The sequence below is a fragment of the Triturus cristatus genome, chromosome 5_2 (genome assembly GCF_964204655.1).
Source record: "Triturus cristatus chromosome 5_2, aTriCri1.1, whole genome shotgun sequence".
Taxonomy (NCBI): domain Eukaryota; kingdom Metazoa; phylum Chordata; class Amphibia; order Caudata; family Salamandridae; genus Triturus; species Triturus cristatus.
This window is the reverse complement of record NC_140588.1, coordinates 68,324,953-68,351,926: the sequence shown is the minus strand read 5'-3', so window position 1 is coordinate 68,351,926 and position 26,974 is coordinate 68,324,953. Positions and strand designations below refer to the sequence as shown.

Below are 26,974 nucleotides of genomic sequence, written 5' to 3'. Positions count from 1 at the left end.
TATATATCTCTCAATTATGGTCTGGACTCATGTTTGTAGAACAGATCAAAAAACAGAAGGTCCCTATATCATATTGTATGAGAGGGTGAATACCTCAATCTAGGCCAGATATTTTGTGAAGATGATAAACAATACTGAAGGTATTTTACTCCTCAGTGGGTGCCTCTATCTAAAATAACTTTTCACTATCTAGTGTATACAATAGCACAGTACAGCATACAGTTCCCCAGAAATACTATTCAATTCAATCATGAATATATTAAAAAAGCAGTTTATTACGGAAAAAACAGTATTATATTACATATTCGATGATATATCATATTAGGATCTTCCTCCCAATAAAGGTTACAATCTAATCATATAAAAAGCATTAAAAACATTAAAAGTCGACGCAGCGTTTCGGTGTTTGTTCGATATTTTCACCTTCCTCAGGACATAAAAATGTTCATAAAATCTAAACATAAAAGATATTAGTTTAGAGACCTAGCATGTACTGTGTTCCCTAAGAGACATTCTTTTACCCTCACATTTCTTACTATCTGGCACATATATTTAATGCATCAGTGATGTTTCTGTCATATCAAGGACACTACAGATTTAATTATTCTTAAAATCTTAATCATAAAAAGACAGTGTTTTATGAACCTTAAAAAAAATATATATATAGCCTGCATATATTACACATTGCATACAATAGGTTTCCCAAAGATAAAAAAAACTTCAATTTAGTATATTTAATTTTTACTACATTTCTAAATTTTCTATTCCCAATACTTTTTTCATACCTTGATATTGAGATAGATTATGTCTATTCAATTACATAATCTGTGGAGGTAAAATTATCTCACCACCGCTAGGGCCTCACTGAAGGAGCCTCTAAATAGAAAGAAAGCATTCAATATGTTTTCTTTATTCTTATAGGTACAAATGATCTCTATGGTAATTATATATCCACCCTCCAAGTTTAGGAAGATTTATGTACCTATTAATGTGTAGATCCTTTTCTGATATCCGTTAGAGCCACCGTATTATATTTTAAGGTGGAAGATTTCTTTATATGAGAAAATTCTATAAGAAAAATAACTGTTTTATGGATCAATAACAACTTAGGCAAGCAAAATAAATTTTAAATATGTAATATATGCTGAAAAGTAGGCTTACCTATTTGTGTGAAGTAATTGTCAATACAGGTATTGTAATCTTTGCCTCATTAGTTGTTTGATTTAAGAGATCCTGATCAGTTTGTATACTGATTATGGTACAGGATTTAGAATCTGAAAAGCGATAAAAATGATTCTTCATATACACCTCTTACTGGATTATGAAGCTATACATGTAAACGCTTCTGCTATCTTAGTAATATCGTTTGAAGAATAAAAAGGTGTGGTGATGTCTTACAGATGTTATTAGATCCATTAGTATATTTTGTGGCATATTATATATATATTCCCATTGGCCAAAATTTGCCACATCCTGACAGTCACGTATTTTAGTTGGCATTAAGCGTCTTGTAGAAATAACTTAGTTACAAGGACTCCGAGCGTTACTGTACTGAGTTAGCATGGCCAACTGTTGTGTTGCTTGGTAACGAATAGTTACGCTTCGCGTGACTGTGAGTTTCTGGGCATCCTCGTGGGTTGGAATTGTTTGGGTTGGAATGGATAACGGGTTCTACGGGATTCCGGTATTCGTGGTGGAAGGAGAAAGATGTATCTATGATTACTCCTCAGCAATAAAGGATTTACATGAAATCTGCTGTCGTTCCTTTACTTCAATTGGCGACGAGGATGGGATCCGAACCCACGCGTGCAAAGCACAATGGATGAATAATTCAAATTGCTGCCAGCAATGCACAGGATTGGATCTCACAGGTTGGAAAGGCTGTCTGGGCTTACCGTGTGACTGCTACTGAGGCAACTGGGTTACCTCCGTTTGTTATAATGCGGGGGCGCAATCCTCGCTCAAAATTTAATCCTAGTTGGTTATTCCCATCAGGATTGATAAATTGGTCAAAGGAGGAAGTTTGGAACAGAATGCAACGTATCCAGAAAAAAAATAGTGATTATTATAACATTAAGCATTCTACCAAACCAGCCGTGATTGAAGTTGGAGATTGGGTCAGAGTGAAAAAGCCGGGTTTTGTGTGCAAGGGTGAAAGCGCTTTCTTTGATGCTGAAGAGGTAGCAGAAGTGCTCCACAATGCAGTGAAACTCAAAAATGGCCAAGTGTGGAATTTAAAAAGGGTGGCTTTGGATCATCAGGGGAGATTGCGTAAAAATTTGGGGGAGGCGTTTTGCAATACAGACTGGTTGGAGGATGAATTCGTTGAGGCAGCTGCTTCTTCCTCTGTGTCAACTGATGGTACCAATGTACAGCTTCCTGTTGCTGCTCAGGAGGGGGATGGGGTGGTCTCAGATGCTCCAGAGGAGGCAGGTTCTAGTTCTGAGGAGATCATTCCGTTTCCTGACCCTCCTGTTAATAATCAGAGAGTGTCTCGTCCAAGGAATGCTCCTATTTGGCTTAGAGACTATGTGGTGAACAATGAGTGAGTTTGTTGCAAATTTCAGCTGGATTAAAATTGTGTGTTTCTTTTATTGAATTAATATATTGTATAAGAAAGGGGGAAGTGTTGTGTTGCTTGGTAACGAATAGTTACGCTTCGCGTGACTGTGAGTTTCTGGGCATCCTCGTGGGTTGGAATTGTTTGGGTTGGAATGGATAACGGGTTCTACGGGATTCCGGTATTCGTGGTGGAAGGAGAAAGATGTATCTATGATTGCTCCTCAGCAATAAAGGATTTACATGAAATCTGCTGTCGTTCCTTTACTTCACCAACCGATAATATCTAACTCCGAATCAGATGTGGCCAAGCGTGACCATGGTGATAACTAATAAAAACAGTATGTATATATTCTCCTTGCATCATCTAAACTCCAGTTTGTATTCTACTCGGGCTAGGATTAAGTAGCGTAACAGCTCGCTGAATTGAACGTACCTGTCTGTACGACACGGCCTCCCTGCTCTGACGAATATCCCGGATGTGGTCTTGTAAATAGCTTCCGGGTCGAAGTCTTTTTATACAGGTCCGGATATCATTTACCGGATGTCATATGAGCAATCGAATTATATTTATTATTGGAGCGGGTTCCTATTTACATCAACGGTATTTTTACAAAGAACTTTTTTCCCACATGATCCGTTATCACATATAGAGAAGCGTTGAATGTTGAAGAATGAAAAACAACATTCTAACGCGGTGTGTCTATGGCGGCCATCTTGAAGTGTCCGGAAATGCACACCTGTATGCTAGAAAAGCATTGTGTGTTAAAAAGGAATCACTATCACCTCGTTTTGAAAAAAATTATTCTTTTGGTTTTACACAAGATTAAAAAAAATCAACAGTGAGCCAATCGCTATATATAGTTAAATAATACTTTCATTATATGTTGTATGTTATAATCTTATTTGTGCCTACCAATTTTGCATATCTATGGCTTCCATCTTGAAATATCTAAAAATTTATAAAGAAATGTTATCGTGATCAAGTTGCACCTAGAAAAGGTTTAACAAATCATATTCACAATAACAGAATATTCCTTATATATACTAGGTATCTCTTCTTAAAATGGTCATCATAAGACAAAAAGATATAATATTAATCTGCTGACATTCAAGAGAAGATGGGATGCCATGTGCAGGTTAAGTTTGTAAATACATTACAAGGCTGTTATAGGATTCTTATATGAGTCTCTCCCACTACTCTTTGATATTGAGACCATTTTTATATGTATTGAAACAAGACATATAAAATTGTTCACGTTTTTTCCTTTTACATACAAGGTCACCCCCTCGGGTACTAGAGTGGATGATTTCAACACCACACCATTTTAAGTCATCTATTTTATGATTGTGGGTGATCCAATGTTCCACTAAGGGAGCTGTTTTTTTTCCTGTCCTTATTGCCGATTTGTGTTCAGTTACCCTGGTTCTTATTTCTCTGGATGTTTCTCCGATATAGCCTTTATTACAAGGGCAAACAATCAGGTAAATCAAATTTTTAGTTTTACAATTAATGAAACTCTTTATATTATGCGTCATTCCATTATGGTGGATCACATTCCCCTTGATGATATTATCACAGTGTTTACAGGTACTGCAGGCAAAATTGCCGACTGGAAGAGGTGCATTATTAATGCTACGTTGTTTACCTCCTTCCTCTTCTCTGTATGTGTGTACCAATCTGTTACGAATTGTACGATTTCGTCTGAAACTAAACATAGGTTTAGGTAATACTACATTATTTTTATCGTTCAGTAATTGCCAATTTCTATTTATAATATTCTTGACCTTGTTACTTGCACTGCTAAAGTTGGTGACAAAAATAAGCGGAGGATTCCGTTCTCCTGCTTCTTGTAATTTAGGTGTAAAGAGGGATTCTCTATCGTAGTATTTCGCTCTTTTATAAGCTTGCCTAGTGGGCTTCTTGGAATATCCTCTATTTTGAAGTTTCTTAGTCAAAGCATCAGCATGTCGATTAAAGTCTCTCATGTCCGTGCAATTCCGTCTAATTCTGAGATATTGACCAAAAGGTATATTATTTTTTTGGCAGGTGGGATGGTTGCTATGATAGTGGAGCATTGTATTCCGGTCCGTGGGTTTCGTATATAACTCTACGGACAATGTGCCAGCGTTATGTTTAATCTTAATATCTAAAAGTTCACAGCTCTCCTTATTTATGCTTGAGGTAAATTTCAGATTAGTGTCTCCAAGATTTAACCAATCAATAAATTCTGTAAGGTGCTCTCTTGTTCCTTCCCACATGAAAAAAACATAATCGATGTAACGGGACCAGCAAGTAATGTTCTCATAAAATGGGGCTGCGGTATTAAAAATATGTTTGTCTTCAAAAGCTGCCACGTACAGGCAGGCCAGACTAGGAGCACACGTGGCTCCCATGCTGGTCCCTTTGATTTGTCTATAATAATTGTTTCTAAATAGAAAAATATTATTCTTTAAAATGATTTTAACACATTCAACCAAAAATGAGGAATGTGAGCTTAATTCATCAGTACCATTGGTCAAGAGGCCCTCCAACATACAAATAGTGTCATCCTTGGGTATGTTAGTATAGAGGGCCTCTATGTCCAAGGTCACCAGCCATTGGTTATTCACATTATATGCTAATTTCTCAATTTTATTTATCATGGCAGTAGTGTCTTTAATATATGCTGTCTGGCGTATCACCAGTGGTTGAAGGAATTTATCCACATATATACTTAGTGGTTCCGTCAGAGAATCTATACTTGAGACAATAGGTCTCATTGGAGGATTTAGAAGATCTTTATGGACTTTTGGTAGGCCATATATTGCTGGCACTTTTGGATGGATATTTCTAAGAAAATTGTATTCATCAAGACACAAAATTCCATCATCTTTAGCAAAGTCAAGGAGTCTCATAACTTTATCAGTGAGCATATTCCACTCTTCCTTGTTAGATTTCTGGTAGTGGGAGGTATTATTTAAAAGGAAAGCATCCGTGTGTTATAGTCTTCCGTATCCATCACAATGATGCTGCCTCCCTTATCGCCCGGTTTAATAGTCAAATTCTTACGTTCTTCCAGATTGCTGAGGGATGTTTTTTCAGCAGGGCTTAATTTATTGTGCCAAAAAAGTTTTTTGTTAAGGAGATCATCAATGTTTTTCTCAACTACCTTTTCAAAAAGCTCAATATTTTTATTAACAAGATTTAGCGACGGAGTACATTTCGACTTTGGTTTTAGACCCGATTTGTTGGTTAGCGGGGTATTGGGACATTCTTTATTGTTAAAAAAGTCTTTTAGCCACATTTTTCTAAAGAAACTTTGTAAGACTCTCTCGAGATTGAATTTATCAAGAGGAGTACAGATTGCGTATCCTAATCCTTTCTCTAATACGGATATCTCATCTATGGTCAGAGTCACACTTGACAGGTTAATAATTGGTGCCTTCTCCTCTAATCCCACATAGTTTGACTCCTAGTTTTCATATAGGGACGTTTTTGCGGTGGGTCACCAGAGTGTGTAGGTACCACTTGGGGGCTTCCCCGAACTAATGCAAGAGGGTTGCCAATACATATTTCTGAAAAGAGTCCCACGGTGGACAATGTTTTGTATATAAAGAATACTGACATCAGTCCCTGTGGGCAAAGAAAGGGGATATATATTTGAGCCCTGCCCACGGAAGGACACCTCTGCGTGGGGAAGGATGACAAAACAAGCAATAGAGACTGTGATGTTTTTGTACAAAAGGCATGAGAATTCTCGTAAGGATACAATGTTAGAGTTCCAAGTCCATTGGACCTTTGATTTCGACAAATTGGTCTATTTACGAGAGTGTATGTGTGAATTGGGAAAGAAGAAAATATGATTATTATAGTTTGATATTCTTAACAAATGGGGAAAAGTATGCTAGACAGAAACATACGAAAGAAATATTAAAGACCAAAAGGGCTAAGGCTAGGGCATATGATGACGTTAAACAGAAAGAAAAGGGAGAAGAAATGTCTCAACAAATAGCCCTGAAACAAGACGGGATGTTTACAGTACAGAAAGTGCTATCTACGGCTCCTTTACAGGAAGAGGTATGTGTGCTCCAGGGGGGTAGACCACCTCCATATCAGCACAAAAAAAGTAACAAACATATGCATTAAGACCAGGAAGGTGATGAGAAGGAGGACTAAATAATGTCTAGGAATTTATTGGTGAGGAGATATGACAAGTGACTGAGTTTACCATCAGTGTGCAGGATTGCACCACCACAGAGGAAGATATTGTATTCAGGTGACTTTAACCCCGGCATCCAGCATCAGGCCATGAGGGTGTTGAATAATGATATGTGGAGGGAATGGAAAGCTTTTAGAGCCACATTTCCACATGAAGTAAAACACCCTCTCCCCAGATGATAAAGAAATAGATAGGTATTTGTTAGTTGTAGACATAGTTTTAACATCGGAATTGAAGAAATGTACATAAATGGTTTTTATCTTTCTTTTGTTTGTCAAGATGTTAATAACAAAACAAGGGAAGGGGGGGGGGGGGCGATACCACAAATGTCTCTCTTGAGAGAAGTACATGGGTTTGATGCCAAGTCTCTATACCACAATCACGTCCCCTGTACTAAGTCAGAATTACTGTCCTTTTTCAAAGACTACCAAGATTTTACAGAAAACCCGGAGGTTCACAGGGGCGAACAATATATTGTGGATTGAGGGGATGACATTCGATGATATTAAAATAATGTTTTTGTACATTTTAACCCGGATAATTGGCCAAAGTGTAGATACGAGGACAGTACCTACCCTGAACTAGATTGGGAAGCTATACCACAGCAGAATACTAGGGATACAAATTTGTGCAAAGTAAATAAAATAATATCAGGCTTACCCTCAAAATCATTGCTAAGGATATAACAAATAGTGTCCCATAAAAGGTTCAATTGGCAGAAATTGAATAGTTACTAACAGGATAAGATCAAGAAGTGCATCCATATGTATGAGCCCCTTACTGATGTTTTGACTATGCACAATACTATGAAGACAAGCAGGCACAGGAAGAGGCATCTAAAGATAAAAAGCAGGCAGAATTGAACAGTAAGGTTTAATACAACTGCAAAGGGGAAAGAGGGGGACGCACCCCATATCGTGACTAGGGGTGGAGTACGAGGTTATTCTGTGACCCCGATAGGCGTCAAGTTGGCTCCATCGATAATGGATGTCCCCACTGCAAGTCTCCCAACCATTGGGTATGGGAGTGCCTCATTTACAGGGTGGTCAAAGGTGTAGGTCAGTACAGAGGAGACGACCACAAAGGGGTGCAGGAAATGGCACAAATAGTTGCTTCCAATCAAACCAGAATTATCAAAACAGTTTACTCAGATGACATCTTTTAATTATTTTGATAAGAAACAGGTGGTCACAGTTCCATTACCAGACTGGGTCTTTGTTGAATAGAGGGTCCCGAGAGGGAATGAGGAAATGGTGACTATTCCAGTAGATCCCAATGGGCCATACATTAAGGCTATTGTGCAAGGGGAAAGAGTAAAGTTCTTGGTAGATACTGGAGCCACCAATTCCTCTCTCTCAAATAGACTGATACCACATGCATGTGAGATTCTCGAATGTCCCCAAAAAGAGTCCTGTTTCGGCACCTTTGACCAATACTATAGGGCCCATTACAGATAAACACTGCTTTGTATTAACAAACAAATGTCCATTACATTTATTAGGGATAAATCTATTGCTGAAACTGCAAGATAACATTAAATGTACCGCTGATGGTATTTACTTAGAATGTTCTGAAGGTACACCTCCCCAGCAGGTATATGTAAAAAGAACAAAGACTGTGTTGCCAGATTGGTTTTACGATAGGGTGGACAAAGGAGTTTGGGCATGCATGCGGTAAACATTATGTTGACAGAATGGATATTGCCCAGTACATGTTACCTTGAGGGTGGGAGCTCAGTTACCCAGTATCCCACTATACCGCATTTCCCCCGAAGGAGAACAAGGCCTGTAATTAGTGAAACAAGACCTAATTTGCCCTAATGTCAGTAAACAAACACTGGGGTCTCCAAGTAATAGTCCTATATTCCCAGTTTAAAAAAAAGTGACAACCCCTACAAACCAGATGTTTGGAGGTTCGTAGTTTACCTCTGCAAGGTTAACAGAATTGTGCAGCCCCATTTCACCCTTGTTCCTAACATTTTTACAATCCTAGCTGGGATACCACCAACAGCACGGTACTTCTCCGTTATTGATTTAAAGAATGCTTTCTTTTCTATACCTTTGCATGAAGATTCATAATATTGATTCAGTTTCGTATTTCAGAAAAGAGCAATTGTTTTCCAAGAATTCCACAAGGGTACACAGAAAGTCCTTCCATTTACTCACAAGCACTTACAACACAGTTATACAATTTTCACCATTCACCCGATACTGACATATAGTATATTGATGATATTATGATTGCCAATACCTGTGAAGAGTCGTGTATCACAGATACTGTGAATATATTGAATTTCCTGGTGCAAAATGGACATAAGGTTTCCCCAGAAAAATTAAAATAATTTCAACAGAAGGTTGCCTATTTGAGACACTTCCTGTCAAAAGGGTGGAGATGTCTTGATCCTTGGAGAATACAAACAATATTGTAACTACAACCTCCACAAACAACAGCAGGTGCGTGCATTTCTAGGAATGACAGGATATTGCAAACAACAGATTCGAACTTTTTTCACTTATATCTATGCCTTTGTTACAATTGACCACAAAAGATACTCCAATACCAGTGCCTTGGTCAGATGTTCATCAGCATAGTTTTGAGACATTCAAACAGGCCTTTTGTAATGCCCCAGCATTAGGCATGCCTGATTATACAAACGACTTCCACCTATTTGTGCATGAACAGGATGGGTGGGCCTTAGGGGTCCTTACACAGTATCTGTGAGACAAGAAGAGGCCATTTGCAAATTGTTCCACGACATTTGATGCAGTAGCCAAGGGACTGCCGGCCTGCTTGCGTGCAGTTGCTGCAGTCACCACAGTTTTAAAACAAGCCGAGATTTTGACATTCGAACATTCTGTCCATCTACATGTGCCACATTCTGTGGACCTCCTATTAAATAGCACACAGACAACACCTGACCAACGCAAGGCTAACACATTATGAACTAAGTGAATTTAGTCCACCCGTCACAATAGACAGATGTAACACACTAACCCAGCAACCCTACTGCCAGTCTTGGCAGGAAAGGACACTACTGAACATGATTGCCTATTACTAACAGAGGAGCTCACCAAGGGCTGTAGAGATATGCAGGCTATTGCCATGGAAAAAAGAGACCGAGATCAACGGGTGGATGGTTAATGTTTAAGTTAAAAGATGGCACCACAACCGCAACATATGCCATAACAATGCAGACAATAGTAGAAACATGTAGGTTGACAGAAATATCTGCCCAAGCTGCAGAACTCATAGCTATCACAAGAGCATATGAATTAAGTGTGGGTTTGACTTTTAATATTCATACTGATTGCCAGTAAGCTTTTGGTGTAGCCCACAACTTTGGGAAATTGTGGGTCGAAAGAAAATTTCTCACGTCACAAGGAACAAAAATTCAACATGAGTCATTGACTGTATGACTTCTGAATGCATTGTCTCTACCAGCAAAAGTTGCTATTGTGAAATGCAATGGCCACAAGAAAATAGTGTATGTAAGAAATGTATTTATTTGTTTACGGATTTATAAAGTGCATAGCTGCCCCAGTCACGGGGCGTCCCAGCGCTTCCCAAAGGACAAGTGCCAAAAGACTGCTTCAATCAACACAGACCAGTTACGCCGGGAAAAGCCAGGTCTTTAAAACCGTTCGAAAAATCATATGATTCTGGAGTCCTCTGATAGCGATCGGGAGGGAATTCCAGAGGTGGGCCGCCTGGACCTTAAAGGAACGTCCACCAGCTCTGACTCTTTGAAAACGAGGGGTACACGCCAAACCCGAGTTGGCGGAACGAAGGGGGCGATTCGGAATGTACTGGGCTAACAGGTCCATTAAAATCGGAGGGCCTGGTTGTGTCAGAATTTTGTGGGCTAAACACAAGGACTAAAACTGAATTCTTTTGGTTATAGGCAGCCAATGCAACTTTGGTAAAAAAATTAGATACCGAGCAGAACTTGGGCAGAGCCCGAGCCGCAGCATTCTGAATTTGTTGGAGGCGTAAGATACACTATTTATTGGCGCCCAGATAAAGGGAGTTGCCATAATCCAACCTGGATAATATTGTGGCTTGGAGAATGGTTTGGCGGATTTCTCGTTCAAAAGAAAGGGAAACGCATTTGCAGACACAGTGGCAAAGGAAATAACACAGAATGTTTTATCACTGACATATATGGTTAGGTCAAATGTGCAATTAAATAACATTATAGAATATGATTTTAGTGAAAGAGGTGTAGCCGATTTACAAAAGCATGCTACACCAGAAGCATAGCACAGATGGAAGTAGCAAGGTATCTGGGTAAATGAATGCTAGGAAGACAAAACAGGAACCAGGTATATGTTTCCAGAGAGGTTGTTATACCCAATGACTTTGATGATACATGGGCCCTCACATATGGGGCGAGATGGCATAATGAATAGCATGAGACTGTTTTGGGTAAACAACAAATATGGGAAAATGGCAGACAAAATTTGAAAAACTGCATTGTATATACTCAACATAATTCAGGAAAGGGAATACCAACGCCAACAGGACGGTTTGCACCAGCAGAAGTGCCGTTTGAGCACATCTAGATGGATTTTGTTGAATTACCCCCAACTAATAAGTACAGATATATTTTGACCGTGGTCTGCCTTTTTAGCAAATGGATAGAGGCCTATCAGATGAAAAAGAATGAGGCACGGACCACTGATAAATGTTCATTGTAAAAACGATGTCCTTGTTTTCCTTTGCCCCCGATAATTTTCAGTGAACATGGTTTTCATTTCGTCAATAAAATGATGCAGGGGGTGAGAAAGCCAATGGGAATTCAACAAAACGTTCACTGTGTTTATCACCCACAGACAGCAGGTTCTGTGGAACTTCAAAACGTCATATTGAAATCAAAAATAGCAACAATATGTGTTGGATCCACATTGACTTTGGTCAATGCTTTGCCCATAGCTCTGATGAGTATGTGTATTACACCGGACACCACCACTGGCCTCAGTCCACATGAAATTGTGACTGGAAGGCCACTGACCTGTTGGGGGTGCCCAATCTGTACTCACTACTCAAGTGACTGATACTTTGCTCTATGACTATTGCATTTAACTAATAAAGCATATTCAGGGCTTAATTAGTGCCGGTGGTTTCAGGTGCTCAGGACCGGCACCTAATTGTCAGCACCGGCACTTATGGCTGCCTGCCACCTGTGGCACTGTTTGTCTCCTTTAGAGATGAGCACAACAACAGTTGTTTATTAATTCAAAATATGTTACATGTGACTAATACCTTGCGTCCAAGCTATTCCTATAGCTTTGGGGCCGGGAATAGTCTGAATTGTCACTGATTGTTAGAAGTTGTGTTGGTACTGTAGTTGGCAGCACTAGCAGCAGCAATGGGTAGTGTGAGCTGTGGTAGCCTCCTGAAGCGGACCCTGGTACTTATTGTTTTACAAATTAAGCACTGCCTTTGTCTGATGTTAACAAACAGTTGAAGGATGCTCTCCCACTCCCTCTGCAGGGGCACAAACAGAGTACCCAACCGGGCAGATGGGTAATGGTAAATAATTTCAAAAGTAACACTTGCGTGCACCCTCAGTGGAAGGGACAAGTGCAAGTCCTGTTAACAACACAGTTAAGTGGGCTAGTTACAAGAACTAGATCCACGCAGCTGAATAGAGCCCCTCCACCTATACTTCCCTTCACCTGCAACACCACAAGAGGCCGCTTAAAGACTTGCAATACCTGCTACCCACCAACCGTTGAAGGGACAGGAACAACGATACAACCTCCGTCCCAGGCCTTGGTAAGTCTATCTTCTGAACCCAACCAAAGATAGTTTACTATAGGAGCAACAGCCACGAAGGGAAGGGTGAAGAATGGGGTACAGAAGGACTTAATTACTCTAGAAAGAAAATTATGATGGAAAGTAACTATATTGACAAAGAAGTTATGCAAACCATTTGCATTAATAATTATTACCACCTTAACAGCCGTTGCCATTTGCCTGTATGATATATATATTCCCAGTTACTACAAAGTTAAAAAAACACCACATCAACTGACAACCTGCACAACCACCATTGTAAAGAGTACCATAAGAATGTTGCCATACAAAAGATGAGCACCTATCACAAGTAATTAAATGTCTCAGATTGTTGGATCTGCTTAAAGCTTCTCTCTGTAACACAGCACGGAATGCCTCAGTTGCCCTTGGGTTTGGCGCTTAATAATTCTGGTTATATTCTATTTAAAACAGTGATCACATGGTTTTCTGGTCAGTTGGGTACTGATGTCAGACGCAAATATGGAGATGAAATAGTGGTATTGTTAAAGTGGGGAGAGTTTACCCTATAGGGATTGCCTTCAATGATAGTGTTATGAAGAAACGATATAGGCAATTCACCCAAAGAAAGAATGCCTTGATTGTTAACACTTCTGCTATGTTGCATAAGCCCCCGGACTTACGGGTAACAAGAGGGCACGGACAATTACGTATAGCATCAAATGGATCACAAGAGATTGGAAGAAGTAACTGTACCCATGTATTTAGTTTGCCCAAAACGTCCAAGCCCGCGCTACCAGCAACAGAAGGAAAAAGCAAATACCATGGGTGCTCTTTTGTGACTTGCCTTAAAGAATTGGGCCCCTATTTAGATCTGGAATTAACCGTTTTATTAAAATTCTCTCTCTCTCTATCTACCGGCTGGTTTCACTATGAGTGACAGCATCCTGCTCTCTCACAAAGAGCATATCGGCAAGCAAAGTAGTTTTGTTCAGTGCCAGAAACTACTCGTCAATGTGTGATTTTTAAAACCCAATAATATTTTTGCTTTTGCCACGGTTTTTATAATGACAAGGGCCCAGCAGCTCTCATAACAATAAAGTTTTACAAGAAAATGAGTCAAAACAAGCCACGCAGTGACATAACTAAAAGGCATACCACCAATGTCATACCTATTGGCTTGGCCAGTGCTTGTTTATTTTCATGTTTCCTATAATTCTGTTGAAAGTGGTTACATTGATTTTCCATTATGAACATTTTTGGGAAATACTAGCATGCATCCACACATTTTACTACATGATGCTTCAAAGAAATGGTACCTAACATTTCACTGTAATTTAGAAAAACGTTTTTCCCCAATTGCAATTTCCTTATGCACATTTTATTTTGAAAGCAAAGGATCATCAATCTTGCTTTCAAGCTTTTGCATATATTTGCATCTAATCGAAGAGCATCCTGGAAGTATTATACGTAGCCTCTCGTTGTTAAACTTTCCAAACGTGTTCACATTTTTATACAGGAACCACTGTCAGTAGTGCAGTCTGAACTTACAACATTTCCTTAGAGAACTCACCCTAATAATAAAGGCTCTGTATTAATGAACCATGAATATAAGTTTGAACAGCATTAGCATATGGACACAAATATTACCTTAACTGTAGACAATGCCCTTCCCAAATCCATAATGTGGTACTGTAATCGGTCAGGCAAAGGGTGTGCGCTGCAGGCGGTTGGGCCTCCTTGTCCCAAGGACAAAATAAATATGAAACAGTGTTGTCTTTGTCCCCAAACAATAAGTCCAGGGTGTTGGGCTATAGGAATTTCACACACCTTGATTAAGATTACATTTTTTACCCTAATTTGAAAACATAGTAATGCTTCCAGTATGGACAGGAATACCCCATTTCTAGTGAAATATTGCCTCTAGATAAGTATGCTTTCATAATCTATACTGATAGTTCAGCCTAGCCTTAGGTTGGTACTAAGTACAAGTGCTCAGCTGCATGTGCTGCAGTTAAGGTTGTCATGAAACCCGGAGCAATTCAGGCACAAAAACATATATAGAAACTTTCGGTGACTGTCTCGCTCAGCTTGCTGAATTTAAAGCTTTGATTCTGGCTTTGCAGAATACGGATTCAGAATTCCCCACGCTTATAGTGTGTGACTCATTTTACTGCACCCAGGCCTTTTATGACAATTTACATTATTCGCACTTGAATTAATTTAGAGATTCTAAAGAAAATTGATTAAAGCATATAAAATCTTTGGGGAAAAGTGGCACCTCTAAAAGATGCTTGACCACGACCTTATGTGATTCATTCATTGAGCCATAAATGTGTTGGTATACAGGTTGCAGGGAATGCATTGGCTGATAGATATACGAGGATTGATTATGACATAATGGCTGCGGTCACTGCCATGGCTGGTGGCGAGCCATTACCTAAAGGCTATTCAGCTGAGAACTCCAATCTATTGAGTCCTCAAAATGTTGCCTTTGCCCGCATTCTTGGGGTAGGTGATCAAGTGAGACCCAACCAGGACCGCAGGTTAGAGTTAATATTACCTGCTCATGAGGCATGGGCGTCTGCCTATGCAGGTCCGGCAGCTACACTTTTATTTTATTACAGAAGAAATACTGGTGGCACTGTCTGTATCAGCAGACCAGAAAATGTGTCATTTGTTGTGACGTTTTTCAACAAATTAAAGGTTCCACCGGGCTCGCCCACCGCAGACACCAATTTTGGTTTTAAATAAGCCATTACAATGTCTCTATTTAGATAACTGTAGACCACTCCATACGGACGGTGCTTTCAAATATATATTAGTGGCTTTGATTCTTGTTCTCGATTTCTATGGGTGTGGAAACAGCAAACTGTAACTAAAGATTTGCAAATCTTTATCGGTACATATGCAGTGGCAGCATTCTACTTGGACCAGGGCCCGGCTTTCGCGTCCAAGGCATTCCAGGACACCATGGGCACCCTTTGTGTTGCTGTGCATTATTCCGTTCCCTGTCATCGTGAGGGCAATTTAATAGTGGAACAGAGGAACCATGACTTAAAGGAGTCCTTAACAACTAGAATATTAGGTTCAGGTACTAAATTCGTACTAACCGTTTGAAAGTCTGTACACCAGGAGAGGGGTCTCGCCATCTTGGAAGTGGACAGAATGGTGCATCCTCGGGTAGCCAGATGTCACACTCCACATTAAGTGGTCACCAGGTGGGAGGGAACCTGTTAGTCCATTGCCTACCAACTGCATCCTGCCCTGAGGGCACTTTCCGAGCATAAAGGCCAGACTGAAGAGGACTTTGTGGGTCTTCGACACTGCAACCAGGACACCCTCACCATCTTCTTGTACCGAGGAATCCCTGCAGGGTGACCTCCCATGCCCGTGTTTCACAGCATCCATTAGCATCCTTCATCCTTTGTATCAGGACCAATCCAGAGGAATGCATTGCAATGCAGATAAAGTGCTGAAACTGTTAAAGGACTGCTTCCACTGTGAAGGTAATTGTTCTTGAGGACCTTACTGGTCCCCCTGACTAGCTCCCTGCTGAAATGAAATGAAAAGACCATTTGTTAAGCGGGATAGCTACCCTCAGGCGTCCTAGCGCTACAGACAAAACGCGTGTAGATGAACTGTTGGAGGCTATTCTGGTTTATTAAAAAGCAGGGTCTTTAAGTGTTTGCCGAAAAGGAGTAATTTGGGCTCTGATCGCAGATGGAGGGGAAGGGAGTTCCAGACCTTAGCCGAGTTATAGGAGAACGAACGGTCCCCACATCTGACTCTCTTAATCCTGGGCACCGTGGTGAGGAAGGAAGATGCTGATCTAAGCTGTCTGTTTGGGTGATAGGGGGTTATCAGTGATTGATTGATGACGGCACCCGTTTTCCAGAAGGCTCGGTGGGCGATGCACAGTGCCTTAAATTCAATTATTTCCCTGATTGCCAGTGAAGGCTCTTTAGCCCGGGTTTAACTGGGAGTCGACGGGGAATGAAGGAGGGTTCGGGCTGCAGTTTTGGATGATCTGAAGCTTGTGCAAAGTGGTCTGAGGGATCCCTAAGTAAAGGGCGTTCCCAAAATCCAGACGAGACAGAATGAGACCCTGGACCATAATCTGTCTCGCATGGAAGGGCAGTAAGGGGAGGATTTTCCGTAGAAGCCCGAGTAGGCCAAAACAGGTGGCTGAGAGTTTAGCTGCTTGACAATTAAAGTTAAGGGACTTATCCAACCAGATGCCCAGGCTCTTGATTGTGTCCTTGGGCGTGGGAGCAGGTCCAAGGCAGGTAGGCCACAGTAAATCGATGGTGAGATTGGGGGAGTTACCCAAGAGCATCAGCTCAGTTTTGTCTCCGTTCAGCTTGAGACAGGACAATGTCATCCATTTAGTCACTGCTTCTAAGCAGTCCCTCAAGCAATTAGGCGCGGTGTGCAGTTGGTTGAGAGCCACCACTAGCTGAGTGTCGTCCGCGTAGGTGATAATTTTTACCCCGAAGGGGCGGACAATCTCAGCTAGGGGGCTCATATATATATTAAATAATGTAGGGCTCAAAGAAGAGCCCTGCGGCACACCGCAGCCAAGAGGCGTGCTGGGGGAGGTGAATTCGCCCGCAAAAACCTGCAAAGAGAGGTCTGAAAGGAAAGATTCAAACGAGGCAATTGCCTTTCCTGAAACTCCTAAGCTGGTAAGTTGGTGCAGTAGGATGTTGTGGCTTACAGTGTCGAAGGCGACACTTAGGTCTAGGAGGATGATTGCTGCGGAGCCTCCTTGTTCCAGGATTTTCCTGGCCTCCTCCGTCACTGCAACTAAGGCGGTTTCGGTCCCATGCATGGGACGGAATCCCGTCTGGGTGGGGTCAAGCAGGTGGTTGGACTCTAGGAACTCTGCCAATACTATGTTGGCATGTTTCTCAAGGATCTTAGCAGAGAGATTGGTCGGTAGTTACTGGAGTTATCTTGATCTAAGTTTGGTTTTTTGAGGAGGGCTTTAACCATGGCCCGCTTCCAGGGAAGCGGGACAGTGCCGGCAGATAGAGAGGCATTAAGCTGATCAAGGATGGTGGGTAGGATATGGCCGGTGACCGGAAGCAGGGTACGCGGGGGTGTCGGGCCATTGGGGAAGCCGGATTTCACCTGATGCATTATGGATTCTAGCATGGTGGGTTCAAGAAGGGGGAGGGATTCGAGTGTGGCTAAGGACTGGGGCCCTAATTCAGATGATTTGGGGAGCGGAGTCTGAGTAGAGGGGAAGGAGGTATAAATGGTTTGTATTTTATGGAAGAAGTACTCTGCCAGGTTGTTGCAGCGAGTTTGTGCATTAAGGGAGTTTGGAGGTTTTTCTGGGAGCTTAAGGAGGGTTTTCGCGATGCGGTATATTTCCTTGGGCCTAGAGGCAGCTGTGTTAATCTTTCTTTTGAAAAAAGTCGATTGCGCAAATTTAATTTCGCATTTGTAAGTTTTTTATTGCTGCTCTATATGCAATTTTATTGGAGGGAGAATAATCCATTTCCTCTCAATTTTTTTGCAGTTACGTATCCTTTCCCGTAGTCCAGAGGAATACCAGGGAGCGGTCCCGGTATTGCGCTTGGGTTTGGTGCGTTTCATGGGGAGTACAGAGTCTAGTGATTTAGAAATCCATCAATTGTAGTTCTCATTGGCTAGAGTAGGGTCAGAGTTGTTGGGTGGTCTAGAGATTTCAAGAGCCGCTAACCATCCAGCTTGGGGGAGTTTTGACCAGTTTTTTCCCTGCGAATAACTGTGGAGACGGAAGAGTAGGGGTCTTGAGTAACCCAGGAAAGGGGGATCAGGAAGTGGTCCGTCCATGGAACAGGGGAGGGATTTCCCACTGGATCTGTGCAGTTACTAAAAACAAGACCTTTGGAGTGGGTAGGTTTAGGCACTAGCTGTTTAAATTGTGGTGCGGAGAGGCTGTTGGTCATTTCTAGGGTGGTACGGTCCTTAGGGTCGTCAAAATGGATGTTAAAATTCCCTAAGAGTGTAAAATTAGATGGGCTACATGCTAGGTTAGCAATGGTGGATGGAAGGGTGTTAGAAAATTGTCCCAGAGTCCCGGGTGGGCGATATAGAAGCATCCCCGAAAAGGTGCTAGTGGGGGAGAAGTCTATGGCGAAAGAGAGACTTTCGCAGTCTGGTATCGGATTGAGGGAGCTGCGACACCCATAACAGTCCTTATAGATGACTGCTAAGCCACCTCCTCTTCCCGTTGAGCGGTCTTCGCGTAATATTTGATATCCTTGAGGGAGAGCCTGGATGAGATCAGGTTCTGACTCTACATGGAGCCAGGTCTCGTCAGAAATAAAACATCTGGGTTTAGCTCTTCTAAAAGCATGGAAATTTCAATAGTATGTTTAGAGAGTGACCTACAATTCAAGAGGTACATGCTTCGCTGCGTTTTTGTGGTTGGAAGGGCAGAATGGAGCTGAAATCCGCAGTGTGAGTAGGTGGTGTGTTGATCTGCTAGGTTCCAAGAAAAATGGCATGGAGCAGAGGCTTTTCCTCTTAATTTGAGCAGAGAGTTAGGGCTATAGCTCCTAATATGGGAAGAGACACGGGCAGGGGTCGTGGCCCCTGGCCCCGGCGAACGGGCGCAGACGGGCTTGCCTTTGGCGCGTCCGCTGTGTGAAGTGTATGGCATCAGGCTTTTATGCAGCAGTTAGCAGTGTGATCAGCCAATGGCACTGTGCCTCCTCCCCTCTAGCCCGTAAGTGGTCTGATGTGCCGCGTCTCCCTCCACATCAATCGGGAAGATCCCCTTGGTGGACCGGGGAGAGTGCGGGGTGCCGGGTGTCAGAGAGTGCAGAAGAGCGTGTAAGTTAAAATTTCCTATTTTAGGGGTTTTCTAAAGATTGCGGCGATTTAAAAAAAAATAAGCAACACAGTGAAATTCAAAGTTAAAAATACCGTGAAAGAGCAAAAAACTGCTCTGCTACAACACGCGTGCTGGAGTTGGTCGCCCCAAGTACTACTAATCGACTGCACTCACACTTATCTAAGTTTTCTTTGAAAAATGTCCAATTAATTGACGTTGCCAAGGCTTATTCGCGCTTGAGCGAATTTGTATCGATTTATGATTGCTTGTAAAATCTACATCTCTGGAACCTGCTGGTGGATCTTTTCCGTTCTGGTGTCTAAAATTGTATACACATACAGACTTTTATAAATTGGTGTCAGATTTCTCGAGTGTCGTTTCAATTTCTTCCTCAATTGTTGGTGCTATTTAAATGCTTAAAACTTGTTCTTCAGTGTAAGCATAGCTTCAGGTTGAGCTGAGGGTTTTACAGACTAAACTTACTGGACCTAAAGGGGTTGGTGAGTGCATTACATAGTGAGGTTGCACAACCACACCATATAATACACCCCATTTCCTCACAACTGGTATGCTCCTATCACAGGTACCAACCCTGGAGGGAGTTGCAGAAAGGGATAACTGAGGGTCAGCAGAAATACAGACATGAAAACATTTGCATCCCTCCAGGAAGAATTATGGGTTACTAAAGTTCCAGTTCTTTCACTGGCTGCTGCATTGGCACGCTCTGACACCATTCCTGACTCCTTTAGAAGACGTCCCAGACTTGAACCTACTTGAGGCAAAACTCACCATGTCTGCTCACCTCATTAAAAAGACACCACAAATTTATAAGACACTGGCAATACACATGTCAGACAGGTTTACAGACTTTAGGAGCGCCTGGAAGACAGATCGATGCTTGGTGGATGATGAGGACTGGCAAAATGTCCTAATGGCCCCCTGGAAGATTGCAATCTCTGCACACTATATGCTAATTCAGTTTGAATATCTCCATTGTATATACTGTACCAGGTAGACTATGGCAGATGGGTAAAGGATCCTCCCCAAAATGACTGAGGATTCAAGAGGAAGATGCACTCAGCCTGCAGTTGTCAACGGTTGAGGGGTTCTTGGAGGCAGCAAGCAGGGTTTTGTCAGAGGTACTCAATTGCCCCATTAGCCTAAACCCACACCAGGAGTCACTGAATGTACTAGATGAGCTTGACTTGAACAAATACGCCAAAGCATTTGTAGTTTTGTGTCTGGTTATACCTAAAAGAGACATTGCTCAGACAATGAGTGGAGTTGAAGCCACAAGTGTTGCTGAACAAACAGCAGGTCTCAGCCATTGCACAATTCTAGAGAAGATGATTTATGAAGCATTATATATCAGGACTACTTAGGAAAGACAACATGGGCCACAAGGGAGGTTACACCTATATACTCAATCTAGTCACCTTTCCTCCAGAATATGCAAGAGTTCTTCGCCTGGTACAAATTGTAGTTGGCAGAACACTGGGTGTAATGCACAACTGCAGTCCAGACAGTGCCTACACTCTGCAATGACCACCAGCCTTTCCTTCCCAAAATGAAACTTAGCATGAGCAGGAGCAGGAATGAAGTACGTCTCCCACATGTTCGTCCAGTACCAAGTGGTTCCAATGGCACTGCCCCCACTTCCTGATAGTGAGCTTGTTCTGAATTTGACTCCCAAGCTTCTGACATCTTCCACTGAAGATGGCCAGAAAAAAAGAGGAGTTCAAAGACCTCCGAAGAATTACTTCTACCAACATAAAGGATTTTCTTCATGTTTGTGCTACGTTTGAAAAAGTTTTTCCTTATCCATGCAAGTATGGCAATTAAATTCTCTCCAAATCAGTATGTAGTAATAGAGTAATTCAGGTACAAGAAAAGGTGGACTTGGGTGTCATCAAGATAACGGTAGAAGCAAACTAAAGGAAAGAATGAGAAGAGGCTGTACCTAGACATGGAATAAGGATAGAGCAGTCACTTGAATTTAGAGATCGCCAAGTTACTGAATTAAGTGAGATTTAGTACTGTATCATAGTCCAGTAGAAGGAGGGAAGGAAGTTTATTCTGGTCACCAATAGACCTCAAGTCCTCCCGGGTGATGATTAGAAGGATTCCAAGACCAATGCATAAAGAGCAGTGGTCCCAAGACCACAGAGATAACAATCAATATACTAATACATCAAATGATCAATCTATTAAAATGTATATAAAAAACATTAAAAACAATGTGACGGACAGAGGGTGATAGGTGAGAAACGTGCTTGGTGCTCTCATACAAATGATACACGCGTGACAGTACGCGATCAAGAGTGTGCCTCAACTAAGAACAATATGGCCCATTTTATTCTTATGCGCAAACAAATTGGGCCTGTAGAACTAGTTGATGACGTTTGGATCCTTTAGACAGATAGAAGGATCATCATCAGGACTCTAAGAATACAAGAGCCCAATAAAAATCTAGGATGGGCGCTATACAATTTTTTTTTTAAGTCTCTCAACATTTGAGGCCAGTGAGACGGCAGCAGTGCTGGCAGAGACGACCGACACTATGGATTGTCTCTCCCTCCCTGTGCTTCAAGGAGGATTGATTAATTTCTCAATAAGTTATGGGCATACGTCTACGCCTATAACACCATGTCAGACTAGATCAATAGTTCTTACTGACAAAGAGTGGTAAGTGAGTCAACTTGCCCACACTACATACAGAGTGCTCAAAAACCTTTTGACCTTTCCCCCAATGGTCCTGATGTAGGTCACTTGACTCGCACGGGCATCCCCTGGCCGAAACAGGTCAACCTTTTACTGTGTGTAGTGGATAAATAACGCATCTACCCCAACACCACTGTTGCTTTGAACCTTATCCCTTTCCTGGCTAATAAATGGCCATACACAGAAAAGTAGATCATTTTAACCCGTTTCACGACTGTCGCTATCCACACAGTCTCCCTCCTGGTGGAGGTCAGTAGATCACTTGGAGAACAGAACACTCAAGGATGACGCTATTGACCAAACCACATGAGCGCAGAATAAATATACACTGCATACTGTGAATATGTGTTGAGGGTCTCCGATACTATTCTTGTGAGGCTCTGGAATATTGACACAAGTGATTCCTTCCCTCTTGATTACAATAGTGTCAAATTCAGAAGCTGAATAAATCTCTGCTTCTCTCTCCCCCCTTATTTTTGTGGCTGTTCCATACCCTACAGCTTAAACAGATGCGTTTTCAGAAGTTTACGGAAAAATTACTTTTTAGGGATTCATCAGAGAGGAAGAGGGAGCTTGTTCTAGTACTTGGCTGCAAGAACGGAGCAGGCCGAACTGCCCCATTTCTTGTTTGGTGAAAGGAATTATTAGCAACCTTGCTGACTGAGAACGTAGAGTTATTTTGAGCCAGTACTCCACCATCCTATTGGACAGGTATTTAGGTCCAGTCTTATAAAATGTGGCACGTTCCACCATCAGTGCCTTGAACCTGATCCTCTTTTTAATTGGTAGCCAGTGCAGCTGAGTAATGGGAGATGAAGGTGTACTAGGGAAGCCTAAAAAAAGAGGCGAATTGCCATATTCTACACCATTTGTTGTGTATGAATTAGCTAATCCGGTGTCCCTAGGTACAGTAAGTTTGCATAGTCCAGTTGGGGAGAGGACTTGGCCTAACGGGTAGGGCGGCTGACCTTGAATCTGGGGAACTGGGTTCGAGTCTCGGCAATGACGCTGAACATCCTGTCATTCTGGGCAAATCACTTAATTTCCCCATGCCTAACAAAAATGAATGTGTCCTCATATAATGCAACTGGTGCTATGTAAAGCGCTCTGATACCAGATTCAGGTCAAGTTTGCGCTATATACAACTCTGTAAAAATAAATAATAGATTAAGGCCTGGACTACAGTTTCCTGGGCATTCCAATGCAGGAGGTTCAGGCATTCAACATCCTTAGAATCCAGTAGGAGGTTATAACAAACGCTGTGATCTGGGCTTTGAAAGATAGGTGCGTTTCAATGAGTACTCCCAGATTCTTAACTACCTCCAAGGGTAAGGGAGATGAGGTGCAACTTGCCGATCATACCCCTCTCCAGCCAGGCAGGGCGTTGACACCAAACAATAAAACCTGCTTTCTCTGGGTTGCATTGGAGCAAATTGGCCTTAAGCCACCCCATTACTGCTACTATACATGCAGCAAATTTTGATCAAGATTCTATTATAATATTGTCATAAGTTAGCAGAAGCTGGGTCTCATCTACCTATGACACCACTTAGATACCAAATGATTTAACAAGGTACACAAGTGGCGTCATGTAGATATTAAAAAGCATGGGGGGGATAAGGGCCGAGCCATGAAGCACTCCATACTTACTGGTTTTCACCTCAACTCTTTGCACTGTATAAGTGGCCAATCCCAGTTTAACCTGGCTGAGCCTACTGTTAGTAAAAGAGTATGGAAGGAAGCGTTAAAGGATTTTTCTATAGAAAGAGGCGTTACAGGATTTTCGTCTGTGTATTCAACTGTACCACGTTGCATCACTTGGCCCTAGGACCCCTTTCCCTTGATAAATACGGACGAATGAAGAAAGATTGGTATGGGAAGTGACTAGTTCAACTATGATGTTAACTTATAGTTTCAAGATGAGTGATATGGCTCTTGCGTGGTAGTCTGGTTTGGGCAGAAAGCTTTTCTAAGTTGTGTGAACCGTAGGCAGGTAAAGGGAACACAGTGGAGTTGTAAAAATTAGTTTTTGGTACACTGAACGAAAGCCAAACTTAGGCTGAAGGCAGATAGTTCCAAGAGCACCACACAGAATGCAGTGCAAAGGGTTGCGTGGTTGACAGGAGCAGAGAGTTGTTTGAAGTTAGGTAAAAGCGTGCTTGCAAGATGCAACTGTAGGAATCAGAACATGCGTCACCAAATAGGTCTGCCTACATATTGTGTTTCCACTTATTTACGAGGTAACTTGTTTAGTTTCTTTATTTTTCTTTTAATGTGAAAGATGTGTACAATCCTGGATAGGGCACTGCAAATTGTGGAGGTTAGTAGAATGAGAATGGAACACGGAATTTTTGATGGGGAGTTGTGGCGTTAAGGTTTTTCCAAACGTAGCGATGCCGGAAGTTATTTCAGTAAATGTAACAAGCGTACTTGCAACTCGTTGTTGGGGGTGTTAATACTATACGCATATGACATTTAGCTGCCTGGTCAGTAGGTTTTGCAGGGCGCGTTATGTTAGGAAAACCGCCGCGCCACTGGCTTTAAATAAAACATGTTTATTTACACTTCTAAAACTCTCGCTAACAGGCAAGAGCATCTATAGCACAGGATCCCTTAGTAGACTTCTCGCATCAGCCTATTCCGTTATATGCATGAGACTTTTTTGTTGGATGTTTTCTTTTACACCGGCATTTCTCTCCCTTTGGAGGGGATGTATTCTATGCAATTAGGAAAGTGGAGCAGGAACCAGAGCCATAGATTAACCACCAGGGAACTCAACATCCTGTCCCCGTGCCTTCCCGACAGAAAAAGACCAGTACAGTGAATGGAAACAGAGCAAGCTCATCTCAGGGATGCATGCGTTACCGTAGGACACAGTGACGTTCACGGGGCCAGACATGGTATCTCACGGCTGCTGATCTCTTGTCGCCTAGGCCGGCTGCAGCTTTTCTCGCTCTAAAGCTGTCACTGTAGGTCAGCGTGAATAGACACAGAAGACGGACAACCCCTACAAATCCGCACAGAGGGAATAGTAGGCTCCCAGGAACTCAAACAATCATTAAAGGAGGTCTAAAATATAGCGTTTATCTTATTCTTGGTGGGATTAGTTCTTGGTCGACACAGTTATGAAACAAAAAAACTACTCCTTAACATGGAACGTCCCATAACATTGAATCATTTTCAATTTTGTATGAAAACGCTGTTTATTTTAAACAAGGGTGTAAAGTTTTATTAGATTTTTATAACTAGTGGGTAGGTGAAGTGGTTGAGAATTCAGATACCACTAGTATGAATGGATTGAAAGTAAATATACGATACGAACAGAGGCAAAGAAGCTAGTTCCAAGATGGCCGCCTATTAAGGCACAAACCGGTTAAAACCGGCTTCATATGGAGCACATTTCCCGCCATGCTTCGCAGCCAGAACTACTTGAGCAGTGGAACATGTTTTTCCAGAAATTTTATTAAGATCGACACGAACAAAATTCTCCAACGAGAACAATCGCAGAACAAAGGCGCATACACATTGCAAACACAATCCACAGAGCAATTATGACGCAAGAAATAGCCAGACTGCAACACATACCAAACAAGCATTGAAAATGCAATAGGCCGCGCCTTTTATTAAGTTAAAGCCATTTGCTTTGCTAATGGTATTATATAGCAAAGCTGGCTTTAACTTAATAAAAGGCGAGGCCTATTGCATTTTCAATGCTTGGACTATGCACTGTTTACCAAACAGCATTCCTAGGCAGAGCTGGGGTAGGGGGGCCACAGAGGGGTAGGGACATTCGGGCTTCATGTTTACAGTGCAGCGCTAGAGAAGAGAGCAGCAGAGGCAGGGCTCTGGACCGGGGTGGGAACGCTGGGTGGTGGAGAGGGAGAAAGAAATACGACCCAATATGGCAGCTGCAACCGAGTGCAAAGCACTCTCCGTGGGCAAAGGCATGGATACCCGACTGCTTAGGTGCATTAGAAATTGCAAATATAAAAGTTACGTTTTTTTTTTTTCAGCCAGGTATCCGCTACAAAGCTGACCGGCCAGCTCCAAGAAACCATTTGGGTCCCAATGAGCGCTACGCACGTTTAATGCGACCCTGTAGGTGTCGAGTTGAAGACAAAAACAATGCACTGTCCAACCAAAATACCCAAAAAGCGCTGGTGGCTATGATGCAACACATACGAAAAAATGTAATGTTTTTTTTTTTGAGGGGATGGAAAAGTAGCTGACAAGCGGGCCTAGTAACCTTGAGCTGACGCTGGATAACACACTTTTGGAATTTTTAGCAACTTGGCTCACGGCAAACAAATACTGCTAACACCCAACTTGTTTGTGTGTTTTTAATCAATGAGTGCCTATTCAAGATGCCGGGTAGTCAAGGACAAAAACAACAATTGATGGACATGTGTATGACATTGTTCTGCATTCTGTCCATCAATTGTTGTTTTTGCATTTGTCACCCCGAGTGAGACGGGTATGCTCAGACGTGAGTCCCGTGCTCTCCATGCATCTGGAATCAAGCTATCCTGGCTGAAGAGGGGTGAAACCCTGAAACCGGTCCTAGGATACTTGTTTACAGTCCAGGGAGGACCTGGCTTGGCAGTTCGTGCTGGACTGTTCCCATGAGGCACAGGGTCAAGACTGATTTGCATATGGCAGGGTTCAAACTGGAATGGCAAGGTCAGCAAAAAAACGATGGATTTAGGACCAGATCTATGTACTGGGGTGAATGTATGACATTGTTCTGCATTCTGTCCATCAATTGTTGTTTTTGTCCTTGACTACCCGGCATCTTGAATAGGCACTCATTGATTAAAAACACACAAACAAGTTGGGTGTTAGCAGTATTTGTTTGCCGTGAGCCAAGTTGCTGAAAATTCCAAAAGTGTGTTATCCAGCGTCA

The 26,974-nt window shown here is 42.0% G+C and overlaps 1 protein-coding gene across 1 annotated transcript in view; it reads right to left on the bottom strand.

Annotated features, from left to right (window-relative positions):
* BAG1 (BAG cochaperone 1) overlaps positions 1–25,081 on the bottom strand; it is a 212,916-nt gene extending 187,835 nt beyond the window's left edge. The window contains exon 1 of the mRNA XM_085606862.1: positions 24,937–25,081. Within this exon, the coding sequence (XP_085462988.1) occupies positions 24,937–24,970 (34 nt within the window). The 5' untranslated portion in view covers positions 24,971–25,081. The remainder of the gene's footprint in view (positions 1–24,936) is intronic.
* Between the last annotated feature and the right edge of the window lie 1,893 nt (positions 25,082–26,974).